This window comes from Ranitomeya variabilis, chromosome 1 (assembly GCF_051348905.1).
Source record: "Ranitomeya variabilis isolate aRanVar5 chromosome 1, aRanVar5.hap1, whole genome shotgun sequence".
NCBI lineage: Eukaryota > Metazoa > Chordata > Amphibia > Anura > Dendrobatidae > Ranitomeya > Ranitomeya variabilis.
In genome coordinates, this window is record NC_135232.1 from 711,959,924 (window position 1) to 711,983,797 (window position 23,874).

The window sequence follows — 23,874 nt, forward strand, 5'->3', positions numbered from 1 at the left end:
TATATGGCACAGCTATGGGGCAACGGTGCAGAGCACTATATGGCACAGCTATGGGGCAATGGTGCAGAGCACTATATGGCACAGCTATGGGGCAATGGTGCAGAGCATTATATATATGGCACAGCTATGGGGCAATAATGGACGGTGCAGAGCACTATATGGCACAGCTATGGGGCAATGGTGCAGAGCACTATATGGCACAGCTTTGGGGCAATGGTGCAGAGCACTATATGGCACAGCTATGGGGCAATGGTGCAGAGCACTATATGGCACAGCTATGGGGCAATGGTGCAGAGCACTATATGGCACAGCTATGGGGCAATAATGGACGGTGCAGAGCACTATATGGCACAGCTATGGGGCAATGGTGCAGAGCACTATATGGCACAGCTATGGGGCAACGGTGCAGAGCACTATATGGCACAGCTATGGGGCAACGGTGCAGAGCATTATATATATGGCACAGCTATGGGGCAACGGTGCAGAGCATTGTATATATGGCACAGCTTTATGTGGAGCATCTATGGGGCCATAATGAACGGTGCAGAGCATTATATGTGGCACAGCTTTATGTGGAGCATCTATGGGGCCATAATGAACGGTATGGAGTATCTATTTTTAATTTTGAAAATTCACCGGTACCTGCTGCATTTTCCACCCTAGGCTTATACTCGAGTCAATAAGTTTTCCCAGTTTTTTGTGGCAAAATTAGGGGGGTCGGCTTATACTCGGGTCGGCTTATACTCGAGTATATACGGTAATCATCATCTTATCATTATCTAGTGACCACCAGAACGAATATCATCATAGCCATTATCAAGAACACCATCATCATCACCATCACTACCACCATCAATATAATCATCATCTGGTGACCACCACCAACATCATTGTAACCATCATCAACATCAACATAATTATCTAGTGATCATCCCCACCACCACCACCAAGGTAATCATCATCTGGTGACCACCACCATCATCATAGTAACCATCATCATCACTATTATTATTATAGCGCCATTTATTCTATGGTGCTTTACATGCGAAAAGGGGTATACATAATAAAAACAAGTACAGTAATCTTAAACAAAACATGTGACTGACTGGTACAGGAGGAGAGAGGACTCTGCCCGTGAGGATTTACAATCTACAAACTATCAACATAATCATCATTTAGTGACCATCACTAGCCACCAACATCATTGTAACCATCATCATAACTATTATCATTTTCACCATCTGGCGATTACCACCACCAACATCATCACCAACATCCCTATCACCACTAAGTTCATCATCACCATTAACAACAGCCCTATCATCACCTCCATCAACAATCTTGCTTCCCATCACTCAGTCGCCCTCTCATCACACCAGGTTCACATCAGACAACCGCCTCTACATGCATACAGCAATGATGTACTGAAAAATCACCAACTCGAGAACCACAAAGACCAAAGCATCATCAACACCACCATCACCAACATAATCATCCCCATCCTCGTAACCGTCAACATCTCCATCAATCACCGCAATCATCAACATCCCCTCCGTCATCAACAACTCCATCACAATTACCGTAACCCCATAATCAATCATCACCATCATTCTCAGTACCATCATCATCATTAACATCCCCTTCATGATCACCATCATTGTTATCCTCATAAACAACTTCTCCAACAACATACCCATCATCATCACAACAATCATCCCAATCATCAATCATAACCATCATAATTTTTCCCATTATCAACAACAACCCCATCATCATTATCATCAATCATGACCATCTTACCGCTGCTCGGCTTCGTCCACTGTCCCCTTTAAGATGCCATTCATCGCCTCGTCCAGCTCTGCAATCCTGGATAAAGACCAATGGGTGACACAAATAACATCTGGTTCCAATCACCCAGCCCCCCTCTCATCACACCCAGACCCACATCAAACGCGGCTCATATCAGCAATCGCCCCCTAGTCAAACCCGTCCCCACATCACACACGGCTCCCATCACCCAGCCGCCCCCACATCATACCCAGCTTCCCTCACCCAGCCGCCCCCATATCACACCTGGCTCCCATCACACAGCCACCCGCACATCACACCCGGCTCCCATTACCTAGCCGCCCGCACATCACACCTGGCTCCCATCATTCAGCCACCCCCACAGCACACCCGGCTCCCATCACCCAGCTGCCTCCACATAACACCCGGCTGCAATCACCTAGCCGCACAATCACTCCAACACATCAAAACCCAACTCCCATCACTCATAAACCCCCACAGAAAACCTGGCTCCACATCACACACAACTTCCATCACCCAGCTGTCTCCTCATCACACCCGGATCCCATCATCCAGCAGTCCCCTCATCACACCAGGCCCCACATCTCACCCTGCTCCCATGACCGTCGCCCCACATCACACCCAGCTCCCATCACCCAAACGCCTCCACATCACTCACCGGTGGGTGTATCCTGCCACATCGCACAAGCTGCTGGACAGATCGATGATCTGACTGAAGCAGTTTACCAGGTAAATGGAGACAAAGGCATTCTGTGGGCATAGAGGTCATGGGATAGACACTGAGTAGCACAAGGGGAGAAGGCAGAAGGAGCGGCCATTACCTTACTGATGAGTTCACTTAGTGCAGCTGAGCTCATCTCGTTGTAAACTCCGGCAAATATGGGGATGGCGATGATCATGTAGCTCAGGCTCCCACCCAGGTAATCAAATGTGTTTGTTCCAACTGCCAGGGAAGAGTAGAATAGGTAAGAATGGCCGCCATGCCCCACGTCACCTTCCCCACACACTCGTAGGACAGAACGCCACTTTCCCCTGCACGCTAGCGGGACAGGACGCCACCTACCCACGCATGCTCGCGGGACAGGGCACCACCTGCCCCCGCACACGCGCGGGACAGGGCACCACCATCCCCCGCACGCTTGCGGGACAAGGCGCCACCTTCCCCTGCACGCTCGCGGGACAGGGCGCCACCTTCCCCTGCACGCTCGAGGGACAGGGCGCCACCTTCCCCTGCACGCTCGAGGGACAGGGCGCCACCTTCCCCCACACGCTCGCGGGACAGGGCGCCAACTTCCTCCACACGCTCGCGGGACAGGGCGCCAACTTCCTCCACACGCTCGCGGGACAGGGCGCCAACTTCCTCCACACGCTCGCGGGACAGGGCGCCAACTTCCCCCGCACGCTCGCGGGACAGGGCGCCACCTTCCCCCGCACGCTCGTGGGACAGGGCGCCACCCTTCCTCGCGGGACAGGGTGCCACCTTCCTCCCCACGCTTGCGGGACAGGGTGCCACCTTCCTCCGCACGCTTGCGGGACAGGGCGCCAACTTCCCCAGCACGCTTGCGGGACAGGGCGCCACCTTTCCTCGCACGCACGCGGGACAGGGCGCCACCTTCCCTCACACGCTCGCGGGACAGGATGCCACCATCCCCCGCACGCTCGCGGGACAGGATGCCACCATCCCCCGCACGCTCGCGGGACAGGATGCCACCATCCCCCGCACGCTCGCGGGACAGGATGCCACCATCCCCCGCACGCTCGCGGGACAGGATGCCACCATCCCCCGCACGCTCGCGGGACAGGATGCCACCATCCCCCGCACGCTCGCGGGACAGGATGCCACCATCCCCCGCACGCTCGCGGAACAGGACGCCAGCTTCTCCAGCATGTTCGTGGGACAGGACGCCAGCTTTCCCAGCATGCTCGTGGGACAGGAAGCCAGCTTTCCCAGCACGTTCGAGGGACAGGAAGCCAGCTTTCCCAGCACGTTACGTCAGCGGAAAACGACGCCAGCTTCCCCAGCACGTTCGCGGGACAGGAGTCAGGTTCCCCAGCATGTTCGCAGGAAAGGATGCCACCTTCCCCCGCACACTCACGGGACAGCCACAATTCCTGGGTCATAAGCTCCTTCTGTGCACTGATGAGTTGCTGCAGCCGCTTTGACGTCCTGGTGTGCTCCACTGACCCGGCCCTTTTAACACACAATGGTCAACGGTATATATTTGAGAGGCCAGAAAAGCAACTTCAGGAGAAAAAGTCACAAAAGCAGACAAGACAGTGACATTTCTACTACACATGCCCCCCAAAATTCAGATAAATGATGCAGATAAAGGGGCAAGACCTACCTGGCGAAAGCCGCTGCCTCTGCATTTACACGGATTTCCACATGCTTGAAACTGCGGAGAGAATAACAAAACCAAAGAAAACGTGAGCGTGAAGGAGACCATTCCCAGAAGAAGACCCTGCAAGACATCAAGATATGACTTAAGTGCAGCGCAGCCATCGTCTTCTCTCCCCTACTATTGGCCCCATACTGCCTCTTGGTGTTAGGAACAATGGCCAAAGTTTCTGCTCTTTGTCGGAGACTGAGACCACCCAGTGACAAGTGCAGACAGCCCCATAAGAGGGCGACAAGGAGGCTGCGAGAAGACGGGCACAGCAACCCATCCCATCCATGAAGAGATAAGTAAGGCTACTTTCACACATCAGTTTTTTGCCGTCAGGCTGAATCCGGCGAATTTTGAAAAAACAGATCCGTTGCAAATTTCTGATGCAACGGATCCGTTTTTTGCCTGATCCGACTAGTTACTGAGAGAGAAAGAGAGCGCAGAATGGAAAACGCATGTTTAGTTTAAAGAAACGGAATCAGTTACCGGATTCCATCATTTGACGGATCCAGCGCCATAAGGTTCCATTATAGCAAACGACAAACGGCGACGAATCCGTCACTGTCCGTTTTTTCCGCGGACACAAAAAACGTTCCTATGTCTGTTTTCTCCAGCTGCCGAAAAAGAATTTTCCACGGATCCAGCGAAAAACAAATGAAACATGAGGCCATCCGTCGCTAATACAAGTCTATGAGAAAAAAACTGATCCGGCGGCATATTGTGCTGGATCCGTTTTTTTGCAAAATTCTCCGGATTGTGCATGACGGCAAAAAATGATGTGTGAAAGCAGCCTAAGAAAGTCTGCAGATGTACAGCTCTGGAGCTGTCACTTACTTCTAGGATGTGTTGGGCAGCTCCAGGACTGTCACTTACTTCTATGATGCGACGGGCAGTTCCGGGGTCGTCACTTACTTCTAGGATGTGACTGCAGCTACGGGGCTGTCACTTACTTCTAGGATGTGAGGGGCAGCTCCGGGGCTGTCACTTCCCTTATAACAGAGGAAGAGTATCAGATTGCTGGAGGTCAGATCCCCCAAGGATGACCAGCCATCAGGCCCCATGACCGCAGTAAGTTCCCTTTCTATGGAGCCAGATCGGCGCAGTCGCACTCTCAGGTCTTACTTTCCTTCCTCGCCATCACCGAAACCTGGCTCACCCCTTCCGACACAGTCTCCCCTGCTGCACTCTCTTACGGTGGCTTCCACCTTTCTCACACCCCCCGCTGCAGCAGCAAACATGGCGGAGGAGTTGGTTTTCTCCTGTCAGAAAACTGCTCCTTCACCCCAATCCCACTTCCACCCTCTGTTACCCTCCCTTCCTTTGAAGTGCACTCTGTGCGCATCTACTCCCCCTCCAACCTCCAACTGGCTGTCATTTACCGCCCTCCAGGGCCAGCCACCACCTTCTTTGACCACTTCACCACCTGGCTACTTCATTTCCTTTCCGCGGACATCCCCACTATCATCATGGGCGACTTCAACATCCCCATTGACACTTCCCTCTCAGCTGCCACTAAGCTTCTATCTCTCACTTCCTCCTTCGGCCTCACTCAATGGTCTTCTGCAGCCACTCACAAAGATGGTCACACACTGGACCTCATCTTCACCCGCCTCTACTCCCTATCTAACCTTAACCTCTCTAACCACAACCTTCTCACATTCTCTTCCCTCTCCACTCCATGTCTACAATCCCCACCCCACAAACTTTCACACCCTCGCAGAAATCTTAAACATCTTGACCTACAGTCATTCTCTGAATCCCTCCTCCCTCTCACAGACAAAAGTTCTTTACACAATGCGGATGACGCTGCCGCTCTATATAACACCACAATAGCTGTAGCTTTGGAATCTGCTGCCCCACTTACACATACCAAAGCTCGCAAAATCAACAGACAGCCCTGGCACACCAGCCTGACCAAAGAACAGAGGCGAGCTTCCAGGTCTGCTGAGCGCAGATGGAAAAGATCCCACTCCAAGGAGCACTTCATCGCATTCAAACAGTCCCTCACTACTTTCAAGACCACACTCGCCACAGCTAAACAAACCTACTTCTCATCTCTCATATCCTCCCTGTCTCACAACCCTAAACAGTTATTCAACACCTTCAATTCTCTCCTCTGTCCCCCAGCACCTCCTCCCTCCCCACTTATCTCAGCTGAAGACTTTGCCTCATTTTTCAAGCAGAAGATTGATAACATCAGAGACAGTTTTGGTCAACAACCTCCAGAGCCCTTCCTCCCGACTTCCCAGCCCTCCACCTTCAAATCCAACTTCTCCACTATTACAGAAGATCGACTCTCCACTCTACTCTCAAGATCGGATCTCACCACCTGTGCACTTGACCTGCTCCCATCCCACTTCATCCCAAACCTCACCAAAGTCTTCATCCCAACCCTAACCCATCTCTTCAACCTATCACTAACAACTGGTGTTTTCCCCTCAAGCTTTAAACATGCCTCAATCACACCTATCCTCAAAAAGCCCTCTCTTGACCCATCCTCTGTATCTAGCTATCGCCCTATATCACTTCTCCCTTATGCCTCCAAACTACTGGAACACCACATCTACCTTGAACTGTCCTCCCATCTCTCTTCTTGCTCCCTCTTTGACCGCTTACAATCTGGCTTCCGGTCACACCACTCCCCTGAAACTGCCCTAACTAAGGTCACCAATGACCTCTTAACCGCCAAGAGCAAGCGACACTACTCGGTCCTCCTCCTCCTCGACCTGTCGGCTGCCTTTGACACAGTGGACCATTCCCTATTATTACAGACCCTCTCATCCCTTGGCATCACAGACTTGGCCCTATCCTGGATCTCATCATACCTAACAGACCGGACATTCAGCGTCTCCCACTCACACACCACCTCCTCACCTCGCCCCCTATCTGTCGGAGTCCCACAAGGTTCAGTCCTTGGGCCCCTGCTCTTCTCCATTTACACCTTTGGCATGGGACAGCTCATAGAATCTCATGGCTTCCAGTATCACCTCTATGCTGATGACACACAGATCTACATCTCTGGACCAGATATCACCTCCCTACTAACCAGAATCTCTCAATGTCTGTCCACTATTTCATCCTTCTTCTCCGCTAGATTTCTGAAACTTAACATGGACAAAACAGAATTCATCATCTTTCCCCCATCTCACGCGACCCCCCTAACGAACCTATCCATTACAGTGCATGGCTGCCCACTCTCCCCAGTCCCACAAGCTTGCTGCCTCGGGGTAATCCTTGACGCTGATCTCTCCTTCAAACCACATATCCAAGCCCTTTCCACTTCCTGCCGACTTCAACTCAAAAATATTTCACGAATGCGTACATTCCTCAACCAAGAATCTGCAAAAACCCTAGTCCATGCCCTCATCATCTCCAGCCTTGACTACTGCAACCTCCTGCTCTGTGGCCTCCCCTCGAACACTCTCGCACCCCTCCAATCTATTCTAAACTCTGCTGCCCGACTAATCCACCTGTCCCCCCGCTATTCCCCGGCCTCTCCCCTCTGTGAATCCCTTCACTGGCTCCCCATTGCCCAGAGACTCCAGTACAAAACCCTAAGGGTACTTTCACACTAGCGTTTTTGTGCATACGTCGCAATGCGTCGTTTTGGCGAAAAAACGCATCCTGCAAAAGTGCTTGCGGGATGCGTTTTTTCTCCATAGACTAACATTAGCGACGCATTGCGACACGTCGCAACCGTCGTGCGACGGTTGCGTTGTGTTGTGGCGGACCGTCGGCAGCAAAAAACGTTGCAACGTTTTTTGCTGCGTCGAGAACGTCTTTTCCGACCGCGCACGCGCGGCCGGAACTCCGCCCCCTCCTCCCTGCACCTCACAATGGGGCAGCGGATGCGCAGAAAAACAGCGTCTGCTGCACCAGTTGTGCAGCGCAAACAACGCTAGCGTCGGTACGTCGGCCCGACGCACTGCGACGGGCCGAGTACGACGCTAGTGTGAAGGTTGCCTTACCATGACGTACAAAGCCATCCACAACCTGTCTCCTCCATACATCTGTGACCTCATCTCCCGGTACTTACCTACACGCAACCTCCGATCCTCACAAGATCTCCTTCTCTACTCCCCTCTTACCTCCTCTTCCCACAATCGTATACAAGATTTCTCTCGCGTATCACCACTACTCTGGAACCCTCTACCACAACACATCAGACTCTCGCCTACCATCGAAACCTTCAAAAAGAGCCTGAAGACCCACCTCTTCCGACAAGCCTACAACCTGCAGTAACCACTGATCAACCAAACCGCTGCATGACCAGCTCTATCCTCACCTACTGTATTCTCACCCATCCCTTGTAGATTGTGAGCCTTCGCGGGCAGGGTCCTCTCTCCTCCTGTACCAGTTATGACTTGTATTGTTTAAGATTATTGTACTTGTTTTTATTATGTATACCCCTCCTTACATGTAAAGCGCCATGGAATAAATAGCGCTATAACAATAAAAAATAATTATTATTCTACTTGTACCAGTATTTATTATGTGACTTGTTTGATAACGGGGAAAGACCGCTCTGATAAGGGTCAGCTATTGTGGTGCAAATTTCTGACACAAAGTAAGTCATGTACTAGTTGTAAGTTTAGACCAGTCAGTCTAGCACTACCCCCTATTTACTGAGCAGCACAGACCACTGTGCCCATCTGGTGCATTTTTCAGCTGTCTAGTCTGCGCCTGCATTGTCTCAGAATTGCACAGGGCTGACAAATCTGCCTACTATGCAACAGCCTCTTCTGTGAACTGCAACTCAGATCACATTCACTGCAGTACTGATAACAGTCACTACATGGGGCGTGGACCTCCAGCTCTGTACCTCATGGGATGGTGTGTCACACCCTACCAATCTGATACAGATAACCCTAGGCTCCACAATAAGAAAGTTCTGAACAAGCCATTGAAAGGAACCTGTCAGTGATCGTACCTCCAGAGCCATCTATATGGCGCAAGTCGTGGGAAGCCGAATACAACGACACCTGATATCTGCCATCCAATATCTTATTCCAGAGGAATCCACATTTTCCTTATATGTAAATGACCTGTTAAAGGCTATGGGCGGACGGGATGACACAGCATTTTATCTTAATTAACCAGAAATCTATTTTCAGTAAGCCAGGAGGAACAGGCTGTTATCTATGTTGACTCTTGAATGTATGTGTTTCTTTCTGGTTGGTCAAGAAAACACAGACTTTTGTTCATATAAGCCTGTAAAATTGACTTGCAAGTTCACATTTGTTACATATTGTGCGGTTATCCTGGATGACTAGAGACGAAAAATAATTTAACAATGATATTTGCTGATATGTTGATTACACGTTGTCCAGGCCAGCTAGTTTGTTGACTTGCGAAACAGAGGAAGAAAAACTAAGCGAATAGATATATAATCAAAGAATGCGATTTGGTCTCACCACCATTCTTCCCCTTTACCTGTGAATGCTGGCTTGAAGGACCAACAGGTATGTGAGCTATATATGTGAGATATATACAATCATACAGAGATACAGCACAGAGCAAAAGTTTGGACACACCTTCTCATTTAAAGATTTTTCTGTATTTCATGACTATGAAAATTGTACATTCACACTGAAGGCATCAAAACTATGAATTAACACATGTGGAATTATATACTTAACAAAAAAGTGTGAAACAACTGAAATTATGTCTTATATTCTAGGTTCTTCAAAGTAGCCATCTTTTGCTTTGAAGACTGCTTTGCACACTCTTGGCATTCTCTTGATGAGCTTCAAGAGGTAGTCACCGGGAATGGTTTTCACTTCATAGGTGTGCCCTGTCAGGTTTAAAAAGTGGGATTTCTTGCCTTATAAATGGGGTTGGGACCATCAGTTGTGTTGTGCAGAAGTCTGGTGGATACACAGCTAATAGTCCTACTGAATAGACTGTTATAATTTGTATTATGGCAAGAAAAAATCAGCTAAGTAAAGAAAAGGAGTGGCCATCATTACTTTAAGAAATGAAGGTCAGTCAGTCCGAAAAATTGGGAAAACTTTGAAAGTGTCCCCAAGTGCAGTGGCAAAAACCATCAAGTGCTACAAAGAAACTGGCTCACATGAGGACCGCCCCAGGAAAGGAAGACCAAGAGTCACCTCTGCTTCGGAGGATAAGTTTATCAGAGTCACCAGCCTCAGAAATCGCAGGTTAACAGCAGCTCAGATTAGAGACCAGGTCAATGCCACACAGAGTTCTAGCAGCAGACATCTCTACAACAACTGTTAAGAGGAGACTTTGTGCAGCAGGCCTTCATGGTAAAATAGCTGCTAGGAAACGACTGCTAAGGACAGACAACAAGCAGAAGAGACTTGTTTGGGCTAAAGAACACAAGGAATGGACATTAGACCAGTGGAAAACTGTGCTTTGGTCTGATGAGTCCAAATTTGAGATCTTTGGTTGCAACCACCGTGTCATTCTGCGACTCAGAAAAGGTGAACGGATGGACTCTACATGCCTGGTTCCCACCGTGAAGCATGGAGGAGGTGTGATGGTGTGGGGATGCTTTGCTGGTGACACTGCTGGGGATTTATTCAAAATTGAAGGTATACTGAACCAGCATGGCTACCACAGCATCTTGCAATGGCATGCTATTCCATCCGGTTTGCATTTAGTTGAACCATCATTTATTTTTCAACAGGACAATGACCCCAGACACACCTCCAGGCTGTGTAAGGGCTATTTGATCAAGAAGGAGAGTGATGGGGTGCTACGCCAGATGACCTGGCCTCCACAGTCACCAGACCTGAACCCAATCGAGATTGTTTGGGGTGAGTTGGACCGCAGAGTGAAGGCAAAAGGGCCAACAAGTGCTAAGCATCTCTGGGAACTCCTTCAAGATTGTTGGAAGACCATTCCCGGTGACTACCTCTTGAAGCTCATCAAGAGAATGCCAAGAGTGTGCAAAGCAGTCATCAAAGCAAAAGGTGGCTACTTTGAAGAACCTAGAATATAAGACATATTTTCAGTTGTTTCCCACTTTTTTGTTAAGTATATAATTCCACATGTGTTAATTCATAATTGTGATGCCTTCAGTGTGAATGTACAATTTTCATAGTCCTGAAAATACAGAAAAATCTTTAAATGAGAAGGTGTGTCCAAAATTTTGGTCTGTACTGTACACCCAAAGAACCAGAGACTCTCTACAGGACAGCAGCCAAGACACCATGGTTCAATCACGAGGGACACAGTTTTGTCATTCTACAGGATGCCAGCTTAGGGGACCACGGTCCCAGCTGAAATAATACAGATATGCTCCATTGACCACCACTGAACCACAGATACAAATTGTAGTGGTCAGTGTCAGGAATCCCACCGTGATCCCACCACTATGGCATGGTTCACGGGGAAGATACCTTTATCATCCCCACAACTCACACCAATTTGCCACAAACCGGGATTGTTTGGTTGCCCCTGATTCCTTCTGTAGGGGATTTATCTATATCCCACTTCCCAGTTCCACTTTGGAACTTGCAGCTCTCTGGCACCCCCCTTACCCTCAGGTCAGTCAGGGTACTGCACCTAGGGTAATTAGTCACCAGAAAGGCTGCCTGCTATGTACCGGATATTAGGCACGCAGCAGTGAGGGCGATATAACTACTCCCACACAGGCGGGAACAATAATTATCAACGCCGTCATCGCTACAATGCCTCCCAAACGCACAGAACAAAGTATGCTGCCACCAGCTCCGATTCTCTTCATTGTTAATGGGTCCGGAGGCAACCCAAATCAGTAGCGTAATTCACCTCAGAGGATGCGACAGTTCGTTATAGAACAAGGAGAGACATACAATTTATTAGCTTATTTTACTCCAAAAAATGTACGCAGTTTACAAAATATAAAAGATATTATAAAGAAGACAAATCATATGTACAATACAAATTACAAATAAAATGGGATTAAAATTGAAAAGAACACTTACAGGTCGTTATGTCATTGTATCGTCTTGACTGGCCGTGTTCCTGGGGGGGGAGGAAGAGTGAGCATATATCCAGGTGCATGGCACCCCTCTGTATAACAGCTGGACAAAAGACACTGCAAGAATGCTGTCTCACTAAGTTATTCCTAGCCCACAACCCAGGCACTCCCCCTGTGGCGACATTACTTAGAGGCTGAAACCTCCCCTTTTCTTGGAGGTATAAAATACAATTTTTATGCCTATCTCGCTGTATGAACCTCACATAAGAAATACACCAGGATCACGAAGTGCACCACATCGGGTCGATTCTTTTAAGTGTAAACACGGAGCAATTACCTGAACCGCTTACGGATTCACGCTTTGCACTCGTTGCGTTTAGCTGCTAGCGGATTCAGTGAGTGATAGATCTATCGATGGACATCCGGAATATATAATTCTTATATCTCTAGCCCGGATCAAAAAATGCATGCAGTTTGGAAGTGGCTATACCAGTTTTGGCTGGTATTGACTGGAAGGAGGGAATGGGTAGTGTAGGGAGACTGGTATTTGCAGCGTAAAGCCATAAAACTTCTTCAGTGATTCTAGTGAGGGTTTTGAATTACACACATAGGCAACAGGCAGAGTGAGAAGAGGGGGAAGTCGGAATGGCCCACAGCGTGTCTGTGCTCAGCTTTAAGGGACGTAGCAAAGCTCAGTGTGTGATCCTTCACAGTCAAATACCTCATGTTCCTGACACCTCCCCCTTTTAGACTGCGCTACAGAGGCAGGACCTCTCGGTACCCCTCCATGCGCACCTCGGTGGGTTCGCCCTGGCGGGGCAACCCATCTGCATTGCCATGCTCCCTGCCCGTTTTGTGTTTGATTGTAAAGTCGTACTGCTGGAGGGCAAGGCTCCAGCGCAGCAACCTTCCGTTGGTTCCACACATGGCTTGTAGCCAGCGCAGAGGGTGGTGGTCCGTCACCACAGTGAAGGTGCGATCGTACAGGTAGGGCTGCAAACGTTGCAGGGCCCAGACTATGGCCAGGCACTCCTTCTCCATGGTGGAATAGGCCACTTCCCTCGGCAGAAGCTTCCGGCTCAGGTACAACACGGGGTGCTCGTGGTTCCCCGAGTCGACCTGGCTGAGCACAGCACTGAGGCCAAACTCGCTGGCGTCTGTCTGCACAAAGAACGATCGACTGCTGTTGACTGATTTCAACACCGGAGAGTTGCACAGGGCTGTTTTCAACGCCTGGAAGGCCCCCTCACAGCCGTCAGTCCAGTTGACTATTTGGGGTAGCTTCTTCCTGGTGAGGTCCGTCAAAAGTTTTGCCAGGCTACTATAGCTCTGTACGAGGTGCCTATAGTAGCCTGCAGTGCCCAGGGAGGACATCACCTGTTTCTTGGTCCTGGGGGTGGGCCAGGACACGATCGCGTCCATTTTCCCAAGCTCTGGCTTTATGGACTTCCCACCTACCTGGTGCCCCAGGTAGAGGACCGCTCTCATGCCCATCTGGCACTTTCCCGGCTTGATGGTCAGACTGGCTTGGTGAAGTTGCCTGAGCATCTCCTGAAGATGCTGCAGGTGTTCGTCCCAGGAAGAACTGAAGATGGCAATGTCATCCAAGTACGCCACCGCGAACTTCTCCAGTCCCTGAAGCAGGTGAATGACCATCAGCTGCAAAGTGGCAGGGGCATTCATCATGCCGAAGGGCATGACCGTGGACACGTACAGTCCGAAGGGTGTGATAAAGGCGGACTTCTCCTGCGCCTCGGGGCTCAGGGGAATCTGCCAGTATCCTCGACTCAGATCCATTATGGTCAGATATTTTGCGCCAGCTAACTGCTCAAGCAGCTCCTCGATGTGCAGCATTGGGTGTGCTTTAGAGGCTGTGATGGCATTGAGCCCCCTGTAGTCCAATCCTTCTTTGGCACGAAAACTACAGGCGAGGCCCACGCGCTCTTTGACCATTGAATCACCCCCAGCTGTAACGTATCATTATCTCCTGGCACATAACCTGCTGCACCTCATCGGAGATCCGACAGGGTGTTCGCCTTAGTGGGGCACGATTCACGGTGTCCACCTTGTGGACCGCTATCTCAGTCCATCCATGTCGGTTGGAGGACAACCCGGAAGGGTTCCAGCGTGGTCCGCAACTGTGACGGCTGGGATTCAGTTAACAAGGCGCTTATCTCCACGTCCTCGATGGACCCACCGGCCTTGGCTTGGGCCAGTATGTCCAGGAGGGGGTCTTCCTCCCCATCTTCGGGCAGGCTGCAGACCGGTAGGACGTAGGCTTCACGTTCATGATGAGCCTTCGTCATGTTGACGTGAAAGGCCTTCCACCTAGCCTGAGCGTGGTCAAGCGTGACCACATAGGGGACTGGGTTGAGCAGTTTGTAGACGACGTACGGGCCTTCCCAGGCTGCCTGAAGCTTATCCTTTGGTATGGGGACCAGCACCCACACCTTTTGACCCACGTGGTAGGTCCGCTCCCGGGCGTCCTGGTTGTACCAGTGCTTCATATCAGCCTGAGCCTGCGTCATGTACCAACTTCGCCAAGGTCTTCCTTTTTGTCACGGAATCGCATGACATACTCCACTATGGACACTTCAGAAGGGTTCGGCTCCTCTTCCCAGGATTCCCTTACCAACCCAAAGGGTCCTCGGTCTCGCCTACCGTACAGGAGCTCGAAGGGGGAGAACCCTGCCGAGGCCTGCGGAACCTCACGGTAAGCGAATAGCAGGTGTGGGAGGTACCACTCCCAGTCACGTCCTTGGGTCTCAACCAGCATGCATAGCATCTGTTTGTGGGTACCATTGAAGCGCTCACACAAGCCATAGGTCTGTGGGTGATAAGCACTCGATACCAGATGCTTCACCTGCATTTTCTTACAGAGAGCCTCCATTAGGCGAGACATAAATTGTGTCCCTTGATCGGTAAGCATCTCCCTAGGAAATCCTACCCGTGAAAAGATGGCCAATAGTGCATCCGCCACCTTATCTGCCCTAGTTGAGGACAGAGCCACTGCCTCTGGGTACGGGGTAGCATAGTCTACCACAGTGAGGACGTATTGCTTTCCAGGGCTGCTGAGGATGGCCAACGGGCCCACAATGTCCACCGCAATCCTCTGGAAAGGCTCCTCTATCACTGTCAAAGGGATCAGGGGAGCGTTAAGAGCAGGCCCCACCTTCCCCACTCTTTGGCAGGTGATACAGGAGCGGCAGTAGTTTGTCACATCTGTCCCCATCTTGGGCCAACAGAAGTGTTGAGACAGCCGGGCCTTAGTTTTGCTGATCCCCAAGTGTCCAGCGATCGGGATCTCATGGACAATCCGCAACAACTCACTCCTGAACTGGTGCAGGACGACCAGCTGTCTTTCCCTCAAGCACTCCTTTTGGGATTTTCTGGGTACTGTCTCCCTCGTTCCCAGAACACCCTCTCCTTATCAGTCACGGACGTGGGCGTCTCGGCGAGGTGTCTCAAATTCTCCAGGCTCGCATCTGAGTGCAGAGCGGCCTGGAACTCCTGGCTAGGGGCAGCCAGAAGCGACGTCAGGGTCCCTTTCCCACGGCAACCCTCTGGTACCTGCTCCGGGTCCATCTCTGGTTCAGGGTCCAGAAGGAAGAACGTTATCTGCGTTCCGGGCACTCGGACCGTGGGTGACAGCAGCTGCGTAGGCTGTCTCCCCAGGGATTTCCACAGACCCATCAGCCGGCGCTGCTATGGGTACTACCTCCCCATCCACCCCCAACATTCCAGGAGCAGTGCTACTTATGGGGCAGTTACCTTCCTCTGTTGCACTGGTCAGTTGCATGACATCACCTTCCTCACGGTTCCCATGCATCTCCCCATTTCCCATAGCACCATCGCTTGCTCCTGTTAGGGGTTCCTCAGCCATCCCACCCCGCGAAGTAGCATGGCTGAGCCCGCCTGCACCTGTGAACACATCATCCTTGGGACACAAATGGTTAGCAGGTAACACATGCACATTTTCATCATCAGCAATATCAGTATTACCCTCTGCATTTTCAGAAAAATTATCAAATAAATCATTAATCGGTAAAGCATTGTCAGGTAACCCATGCAATTTCCCATCACTATCATCAGCATTCGATCGGGGAGGGGAGTCAGGGACACAGTATGCAACCATCCTCCCCAAATCAGTCTCCAATAAAACATCAGTGGGCAAGTTATCGGACAGCCCCACTTCCTTCACCCCACTCCCGGCACACCAATCTATATGCACAGGGGCCATTGGCAGGGAACAGTGGATGCCCCCAATCCCTGTGACAGTCAGGGTTTTCCCCGGAATAATCTGTTCGGGGGCTGCCAGTTCGGGTCAGATGAAGGTTCGTTCAGCCCCGGTGTCCTTGAGGCCTCCTACGGTGATGTGCTGCACGTTGTCACAGACCCTCCCAACCGCCCCACCCACCAAAAAAACTGCTGCATTAGGCCCTGGGGCCTTGGCTGGGGGGTTTTCTCTGCTTCTCCAGGCAATGGGTGGTGATGTGACCAGTCCACTTGCAGAAAAAACACTGGCGAGGGTTATTGGTAGGTCTGATGCTGTTGGCAACGTGGACAGGGCCTGTGGTGAGTTGGCTGGCAGGGGCACTGGCGTTGGTTGCAGGCTTAACCCCTCTCCAGCTGGCGGCGACTGGCTTCCGCACTTCGGGTTTTAAGGTTGGCCTCATAGGCATCGGCAATCTGCGCTGCTTTAGTCACGTCTGGGCACTCTGTCCATCACAAACTGTCGCACCTCAGGTGGGCAAAGATGTAGGTCTTTGATCATCAGGTCCCACAGTTGTGCAAAGGTGGTCACTGACAGTCCTTGGATCCACTGGTCAAAGTGGGTCCCGAGTCCATGTGCCACATCGCTGTAACTGTCATGTGGGCCACATTGGAGGTTCCGTAACTTTCTACAGTAAACCTCAGGTGTAAGCTGGTACTTGGTTATCAGGGCCTGCGTGATGGCCTCATAGTCGTCATCTTGGTCTAACGGGAGAGCATCAAACGCCTCCAGAGCTTTGCCTCTTAGCCCTGTGGTCAGGTATTGGGCCCATTGGTCCCCAGGCAGCCGGTACTGTCAGCAGGCTTTCTCAAATGCCCGCAGAAAAGTGTCCAAGTCCCCGTCCTTTTCCATCACAGGAAAGTGCTCTGGCCGGGGTTTAGGGGTCTGAGCGCTGTTGGGCTCGCCGCTGGACTGGGACGACCCCAGCACCTGGAGTCGGGCTAACTGCAGCTGGTACTCACGCACTGCTTGCCGCTTGGCTCTCTCCGCCTCAGCTCGGCTCTCTCGTGGTATTGCTGGATAAGCTGCAGACGTCCATCACGATCGTTGGCGGCGAGTTGTTCCAAGGCCGCCTGCAGGTTGGGGTCCAATCCGCCCTGGTTGCTAGCAGGGCGTGAATTCAGTGGCTGGACCTCTGCTGCACTATTTTCGCTTGTGCTGGCTTTGAGACCGGGCTTGGTCTGCTTCAAATTGCACCAGTTCCGTGACCATTTGAGCCTTGGTTTTGCCCTGGAGGTCCAGGCCATGGTACATGCATCCTCCATCAAGAGTGTCCTTCATATGCTGGGTGTACCAGGCTTCTCCTTTTGCGGCCATCATTGCCAAATAAAAGATAGAATAGAAAAACGAAGAGAAGGGTAGGGGGTAATCGCAAGTACACACTATTGTCTCAGGACTAGTAAACACTGAGCTTGTTCTCCAAAACTTGTTTGCACCAAGTCCTCGCAAGAACTGTGAAGGTTTTTAGTGAGAGGAATGATTGCTCAGACCCGATCACTAACGCTCTATTATCTCACCGGTCTTCCACTAATATGTCTGGAATACCACCGTGATCCCACTACTATGTCACGGTTCACAGGGAAGATACCTTTATCATCCCCACCACTCACACCAATTTGTTAGAAACCAGGGTTGTTTGGATGCCCCTGGTTCCTTCTGAATGGGGATTTATCTATATCCCACTTCCACTTTGGAACTTGCAGCTCTCTGGCACCCCCCTTACCCTCAGGTCAGTCAGGGTAATGCACCTAGGGTAATTAGTCGCCAGAAAGGCTGCCTGCTATGTACTGGCTATTGTGCAGGCTGCAGCGAGGGCGTTATAACTACTCCCACACAGGTGGTAACAATAATTATCAACGCCGCCGTCGCTACAAAGCCTCCCAAACGCAGAGAACAAAGTAAGCTGCCACCAGCTCCGATTCTCTTAAGTGTCAACGGGTCCGGAGCCAACCCAAATCAGTAGCGTAATTCACCTCAGAGGACGCGACAGTTCGTTATAGAACAAGGAGAGACAAGCTAATAAATTGTATATTTTACTCCAAAAAAAGGTAGGCAGTGTTTACAAAGTATAAAAGATATTATAAAGAAGACAAATCATATGTAGAATACAAATTACAAATAAAATGAGATTAAAATTGAAAAGAACACTTACAGGTTGTTATGTCATTGTATCATCTTGACTCCGTGTGCTCGGGGGAAGGGTGAGCATATATCCGGGTGCATGGCACCCCTCTGTATAACAGCTGGACCCCGGACAAAAGACACTGCAAGAATGCTGTCTCACTAAGTTATTCCTAGCCCAAATCAAAGGCACTCCCCGTGTGGTGACATCACTTAGAGGCTGAAACCTCCCCTTTTCTTGGAGGTGTGAAATGCCATTTTTATGCCTTCCTCGCTGTATGAACCTCGTATAAGAAATACACTAGGATCCCGAGGTGCACCACATCGGGGCGATTCTTTTAAGTGTAAACACGGAGCAATTACCTGAACCGCTTACGGAGAGATCTACGCTTTGCACTCGTTGCGTTTAGCTGCTAGCGGATTCAGTGAGTGATAGATCTATCGATGGACATCTGGAATATTTCTCTAGCCCGGAACAGTGCCACTATATATAACCTTAAGAGAACAAAGAAAGCATGCAGTTTGGAAGTGGCTATACCAGTTTTGGCTGGTATTGGTTGGGAGGAGGGAATGGGTAGTGTAGGGAGACTGGTATTTGCAGCGTAAAGCCATAAAACATCTTCAGTGATTCTAGTGAGGTTTTTGAATTACACACATAGGCAGCAGGCATAGTGAGAAGAGGGGGGGGGGGGTCGGAATGGCCCACAGCGTGTCTGTGCTCAGCTTTAAGGGATGTAGCAGAGCTCAGTGTGCGTGATCCTAGACAGTCAAATACCTCATGCTCCTGACAGTCAGGATTTGGACCCATGGATATGTTTGTGAAAGCCAGGAATGGGACCCACCAGTCACAGGGCTCCATGGAGATGTTTGGAGAAGCCAGGTTGTGACCCTCCAGACACCTGACCTTGAACCTCAATGGACAGTCAGCATCCTAAGCTTGTCGGTACCTCCTCTCTGTGCATGCCACAGGTGGGGTTAGTCGGCCCTGGAAGCCCAGAAGTCACAGCTGCTTTTATCCTGACAAGTCAGAGTTAGGGTGAGACTCTGTAATGTGCACCATCTTGGGTATTGTACAGGGACTGTTCTATGTGTCATCTGCCTGTTCTGTGGTAGATATTTCTATTTCAATAAAGTATTGCCACACTGCTTTACCCTCACCCTGTATTGTCTGAGTAGTATAATGCCCACGGGAAAAGAGAGCGTTCGTTCGGAGGGGTGAGCCCTGGTCCATGTGGTTTCGGCTAGTGGATTAGAGCACCCGCTGCTCCCCCCTTCCTCTGTCTCCACAGTGGGGCACAGATCTCCCTGAGACTGCACCTCCAGGGCTTAGTGTAAATGACAGGGGGCGTTACCAGTGTGATATTTGCCAGGGTAATGTGAGATGGGAATCAGTGCGTGTGATGGTTACCAGTGTGATGTGTGATAGTTACTAGTGTGTGTGATGAGTGATGGCTACCAGTGTGTGTGATGTGCGATGGTTACCAGTGTGTGATCGTTACCAGCGTGATGTGTGATGGTTTCCAGTGTGATGTGTGAGGGTTACCAGTGTGATGGTTATCAGTGTGATGGTTACCAGTGGATGCGTGATTGTTATCAGTGTGATGGTTGCCAGTGTGATGCATGATGGTTACCAGTGTGATGTGTGACAGTTATCAGTGTCATGGTTACCAGTGTTTTTTAAGATGGCTACCAGTGAGATGTGTGATTGAGAAGGAGTCTCACGCAGATCTGTGCCCATAGATCTTAACAGCTTATTTACATATAAGGAAATTGTGGATTCCTCTGAAATAAGATTGCAAGGTATCACTTTATTCAGCTTCCTATGACCTGCAGCCATATACCTGGCTAAGGAGAGTGGATCCCACTGACAGATTCCTGATATACCCACCGTATATGTACCGACCTCCGTCAACTAAAAAAGTAGGACTTAGTACTACTGGTAGTTATGTTTCCAGGAGTCCATCATGACAGCACCACCATGAGGTAGTCCTTCTTATCCTTGATAGGGACAGGAACATAGAACTAGCCCCTCCACCACCACCCTCCAGTGATTTTCCAGTCTCTAACTACTGAACATCGTAATGGAGGCTATGAAGGCTTGGGGGGTTCCAAAACTTTCCTCCCCTAGTAAAAGAGCCATGCTGACACATCTAAAGGAGTCCCTCAGCATTCCGGTGGAGCTGTTTGCTTCTGGGGACAGCCATATTCCTCTGTAGGAAGCTCTGGGCTCCTGCTGCCAAGTCCGGAGCATGTGCAGGCCATGTGGCGGTGTGCGCTCCAGGACATACTTCCAGTCGGGGAGCGTGCAGACTAAGACCGACGTCCACTCCTGGATGACACGAGCTTCGGAGGGGGGGGGGGGGGGGGGAATTCGGAAGTCACGAGGCTGGAGCGCACTCCTGAATAATGCATACTTCCAGTTCCAGTAGTACCAGCGGCCCTTGCGTTCCAGCGTGCATTCCAGCATGGAACACACGAGGCGCAGGGGGAGAACGCATTACAGTGTGCGCTGCAGAGGACCAGACCAGATCATCCGGATTGGCAGGAGATGGGGTCAGAAAGATCTGACGAATTAGATGATCTGAAGCCAGGTGAGAAACTATTTAAAAGGTTATTTTTGCGTTTTTTTAAGGACTACCTCCTGGTGGTGCTGTCACTAGAGATGTCCTGGAAATAAAGGTTATGGCTCTTAGAATGTGATGGATAAAATTTTTGGCTTTTCAGGCCCCTTCTCATCAGCAGTCTCATACTTATACCATATATAAGTATACCATATACTAACCTCACAGCTTCAATACAACTACCACATTATTGTCTAGAAACCATTTCTAACCGCACAAGACAGGGATGCCCACCATAACCCCTTTTATTAGCCCCTAGGGGTGGAGATCTCTCCTACATTACACGGGATGGAGGCCTCTCCTACATTACACGGGATGGAGGCCTCTCCTACATTACACGGGATGGAGGCCTCTCCTACATTACACGGGATGGAGGCCTCTCCTACATTACACGGGATGGAGACCTCTCCTACATTACAAGGCATGGAGGCCTCTCCTACATTACACGGGATGGAGACCTCTCCTACATTACAAGACTATGGAATGCCCGATCACAAGAGGCAGTGATGGCCGATACTATAACAGCTTCTATATAAGGGACGAATGATCTCCTCAGCACTAATGGCATTGAGGATTATAGATAGCTTAGTGACAAAAAATATAGTACTTGGTGTACCAGAGTCTTTTTCTTTTCCCCCCTATGTCACTATGAGACCCTTGCTGTAAGAGTGCCGTTTCAGGATGTGAAATCCCTCCAAAGTAACACGCACATAAGATCAGTCCCTCTTAGACGGCCCGGATTGCTTACTATAGATGGGTTGAAATTGAGGCTACCTCCAGTAAGCCCCGAGACCCTCTTATGGCACCGCACTCCACTTGGTCCATTTTGACCTTTTGGACCGACATCCTTCATGAGAAACTTGTGGAAGTCTTGTCAAACACTTCTCGTTAGCCCCCAACCGATCCCCTATGATTAATCTCTTATACAATCCAGTGATGGCAGAAAGCCTCATAACCGACGGTCAGACCCTGGTCCTCAGTGGGAATTTTTAAAATAGTGGACAAGATTGATGATCAACGTTGAACCACAGTTCTTTGTGAAATGATCTGCCCTGGTAAATTACCTCCTCCTGGGGAATATTTCCACTACTAAAAAGTCCACCGTCCGCCACTATGTTATTCATGCACTGGGTGCCCGGACAATCTCCCCCTCTGAGAGGCTATGCCGGAAGCTCCCCTCCACCAAGGGTCTTCTCACCTTGATCTACCAGATACTACGGTCCCCTGTGACATCGATACATGGGAACACGCGCCTGGTGTAAATATCTCCCCAGAAAATCCCGGCTCTCCTGTCAATGCTGCCCCCTACTGGAGGAACTGGTGGAGGGCCTCTTCTCAATCCGCCTTCTCCTGACCCCATAAATTAAATGCTGAAGGTTCCCCTGAGGGGATGGAAAAGTAAACAGCCAGGTTGCCTCCAAACGTGTGAACAACAGCTAAATCTCGGATGGCAACAAACCGCCCCATCTCGCCTAGATGTAAATGGGCAATGGCCTCCCCCAACTCGACAACTCTGGGACCCCTGAGATCCAGCTTCCTGGTAGCTTTATGGAGCTATGACCATGGCAGCAGTCCCCTTAGTCCCTCTGGTCCTAGCCCTCACCTCTTAGCCTCGTTTTCTGGCACGTACTCTTCTCCCCCTTTTAATCTTTGCTCCTCTTATTAACCATTGAATTGCACATATTCCTGAGAACTCAGAAGGTCGGACATTAACCTCAATTCTGTATTTGTGTCTTATATTATTCTTGTACAATTTCAACAAAAATTAAAGATAGAAAAATAGAATCTAGCGGTCACGGAGGAGCAGATAATGGAGGCGACCGGCAGCACAAGTCACCATCTTGTCTTCCCGCAATATTTGGGGTGTAAATCACCATTCCCCACATTGGAATACATTGTATTTCGGTACATTACATAGTAATATGGAAAGAGACCTGCACAAACCAGAGCAGGACGGCTTACACGTGACGCCAAAACTCACCGGAAATCGCCCTCCAGTTTTTCCTGCTGCACCAACTTTGGGATAATGGGGCCCATGAGAAGTCTGTTCAGCAGGGATCCCACCACAAAGTAGCCGATTATGGAGAGTGGTCCCATCCAGCCGGTGCTGCAAACATGGTGACATGAGCATGAACACACAGCAGCCCATCAAGCAGAGCAATCTAGGAGGGCAGCACGGACTGACCTGACGGCGCACTGGTACGAGTAATACACCAGTGTGAATGGCGTGATTAGGAGTTTACTGGCAACGGTGCCAAGCTCCCGGCACAGACGCTCAACATCCTGGGTCATCCGCTGATCCCTGTAAGAAAAAGCCACAGTTAGGCCTCATTCTCACCATCTTTTTGGCAGATGCATCATAGTGCCGATAACACAGCAGCAAGGCCTCTCCAAACACCAGTGTAACGGTCCTCAATGAGGGCATCCAGGGAGCTGGAGCTGGCCAGGCGATACCCCCAGGACTGAGATGGTGCTTTGACCAAATTACCACTAGTGACGTACGGGTTATCCAGCTGCGGCCGATCCACGCTCAGTGTATAATACACCTGCTTGGTGAAGTACAGGCGGTGAAGATGTCCAGTCAAAACCTGGCGACAACTCACATAGACCAGCTTGCCAACGTACTGCTCCACACTGCGCAGCTGCGGAGACAGAGCCATACGGTGTCACTGGCATCCCCGCCACCATCCATGTGCCACATGGACCATGTGCAGTGACACATTACTGACAGCA

The 23,874-nt window shown here is 50.3% G+C and overlaps 1 protein-coding gene across 17 annotated transcripts in view; it reads right to left on the minus strand.

The window, feature by feature from the left end:
- The window catches only part of ABCD4 (ATP binding cassette subfamily D member 4), a 179,362-nt gene that overhangs the window by 25,538 nt on the left and 129,950 nt on the right, over positions 1-23,874 (minus strand). For 9 of the 17 annotated variants that reach the window (XM_077267421.1, XM_077267406.1, XM_077267407.1 and 6 more), the window contains exons 4-11: positions 23,644-23,783; positions 23,327-23,443; positions 23,123-23,248; positions 4,155-4,205; positions 3,906-4,000; positions 2,631-2,752; positions 2,468-2,559; positions 1,801-1,866 (exon numbers count right to left, since the gene is read on the minus strand). In XM_077267421.1, coding sequence (XP_077123536.1) covers positions 1,801-1,866; positions 2,468-2,559; positions 2,631-2,752; positions 3,906-4,000; positions 4,155-4,205; positions 23,123-23,248; positions 23,327-23,443; positions 23,644-23,783 — 809 coding nt within the window. Of the gene's footprint in view, positions 1-1,800; positions 1,867-2,467; positions 2,560-2,630; positions 2,753-3,905; positions 4,001-4,154; positions 4,206-23,122; positions 23,249-23,326; positions 23,444-23,629; positions 23,784-23,874 lie in introns of all 17 variants that reach the window. The other 8 variants (XM_077267415.1, XM_077267413.1, XM_077267416.1 and 5 more) reach the window with 3 other exon arrangements.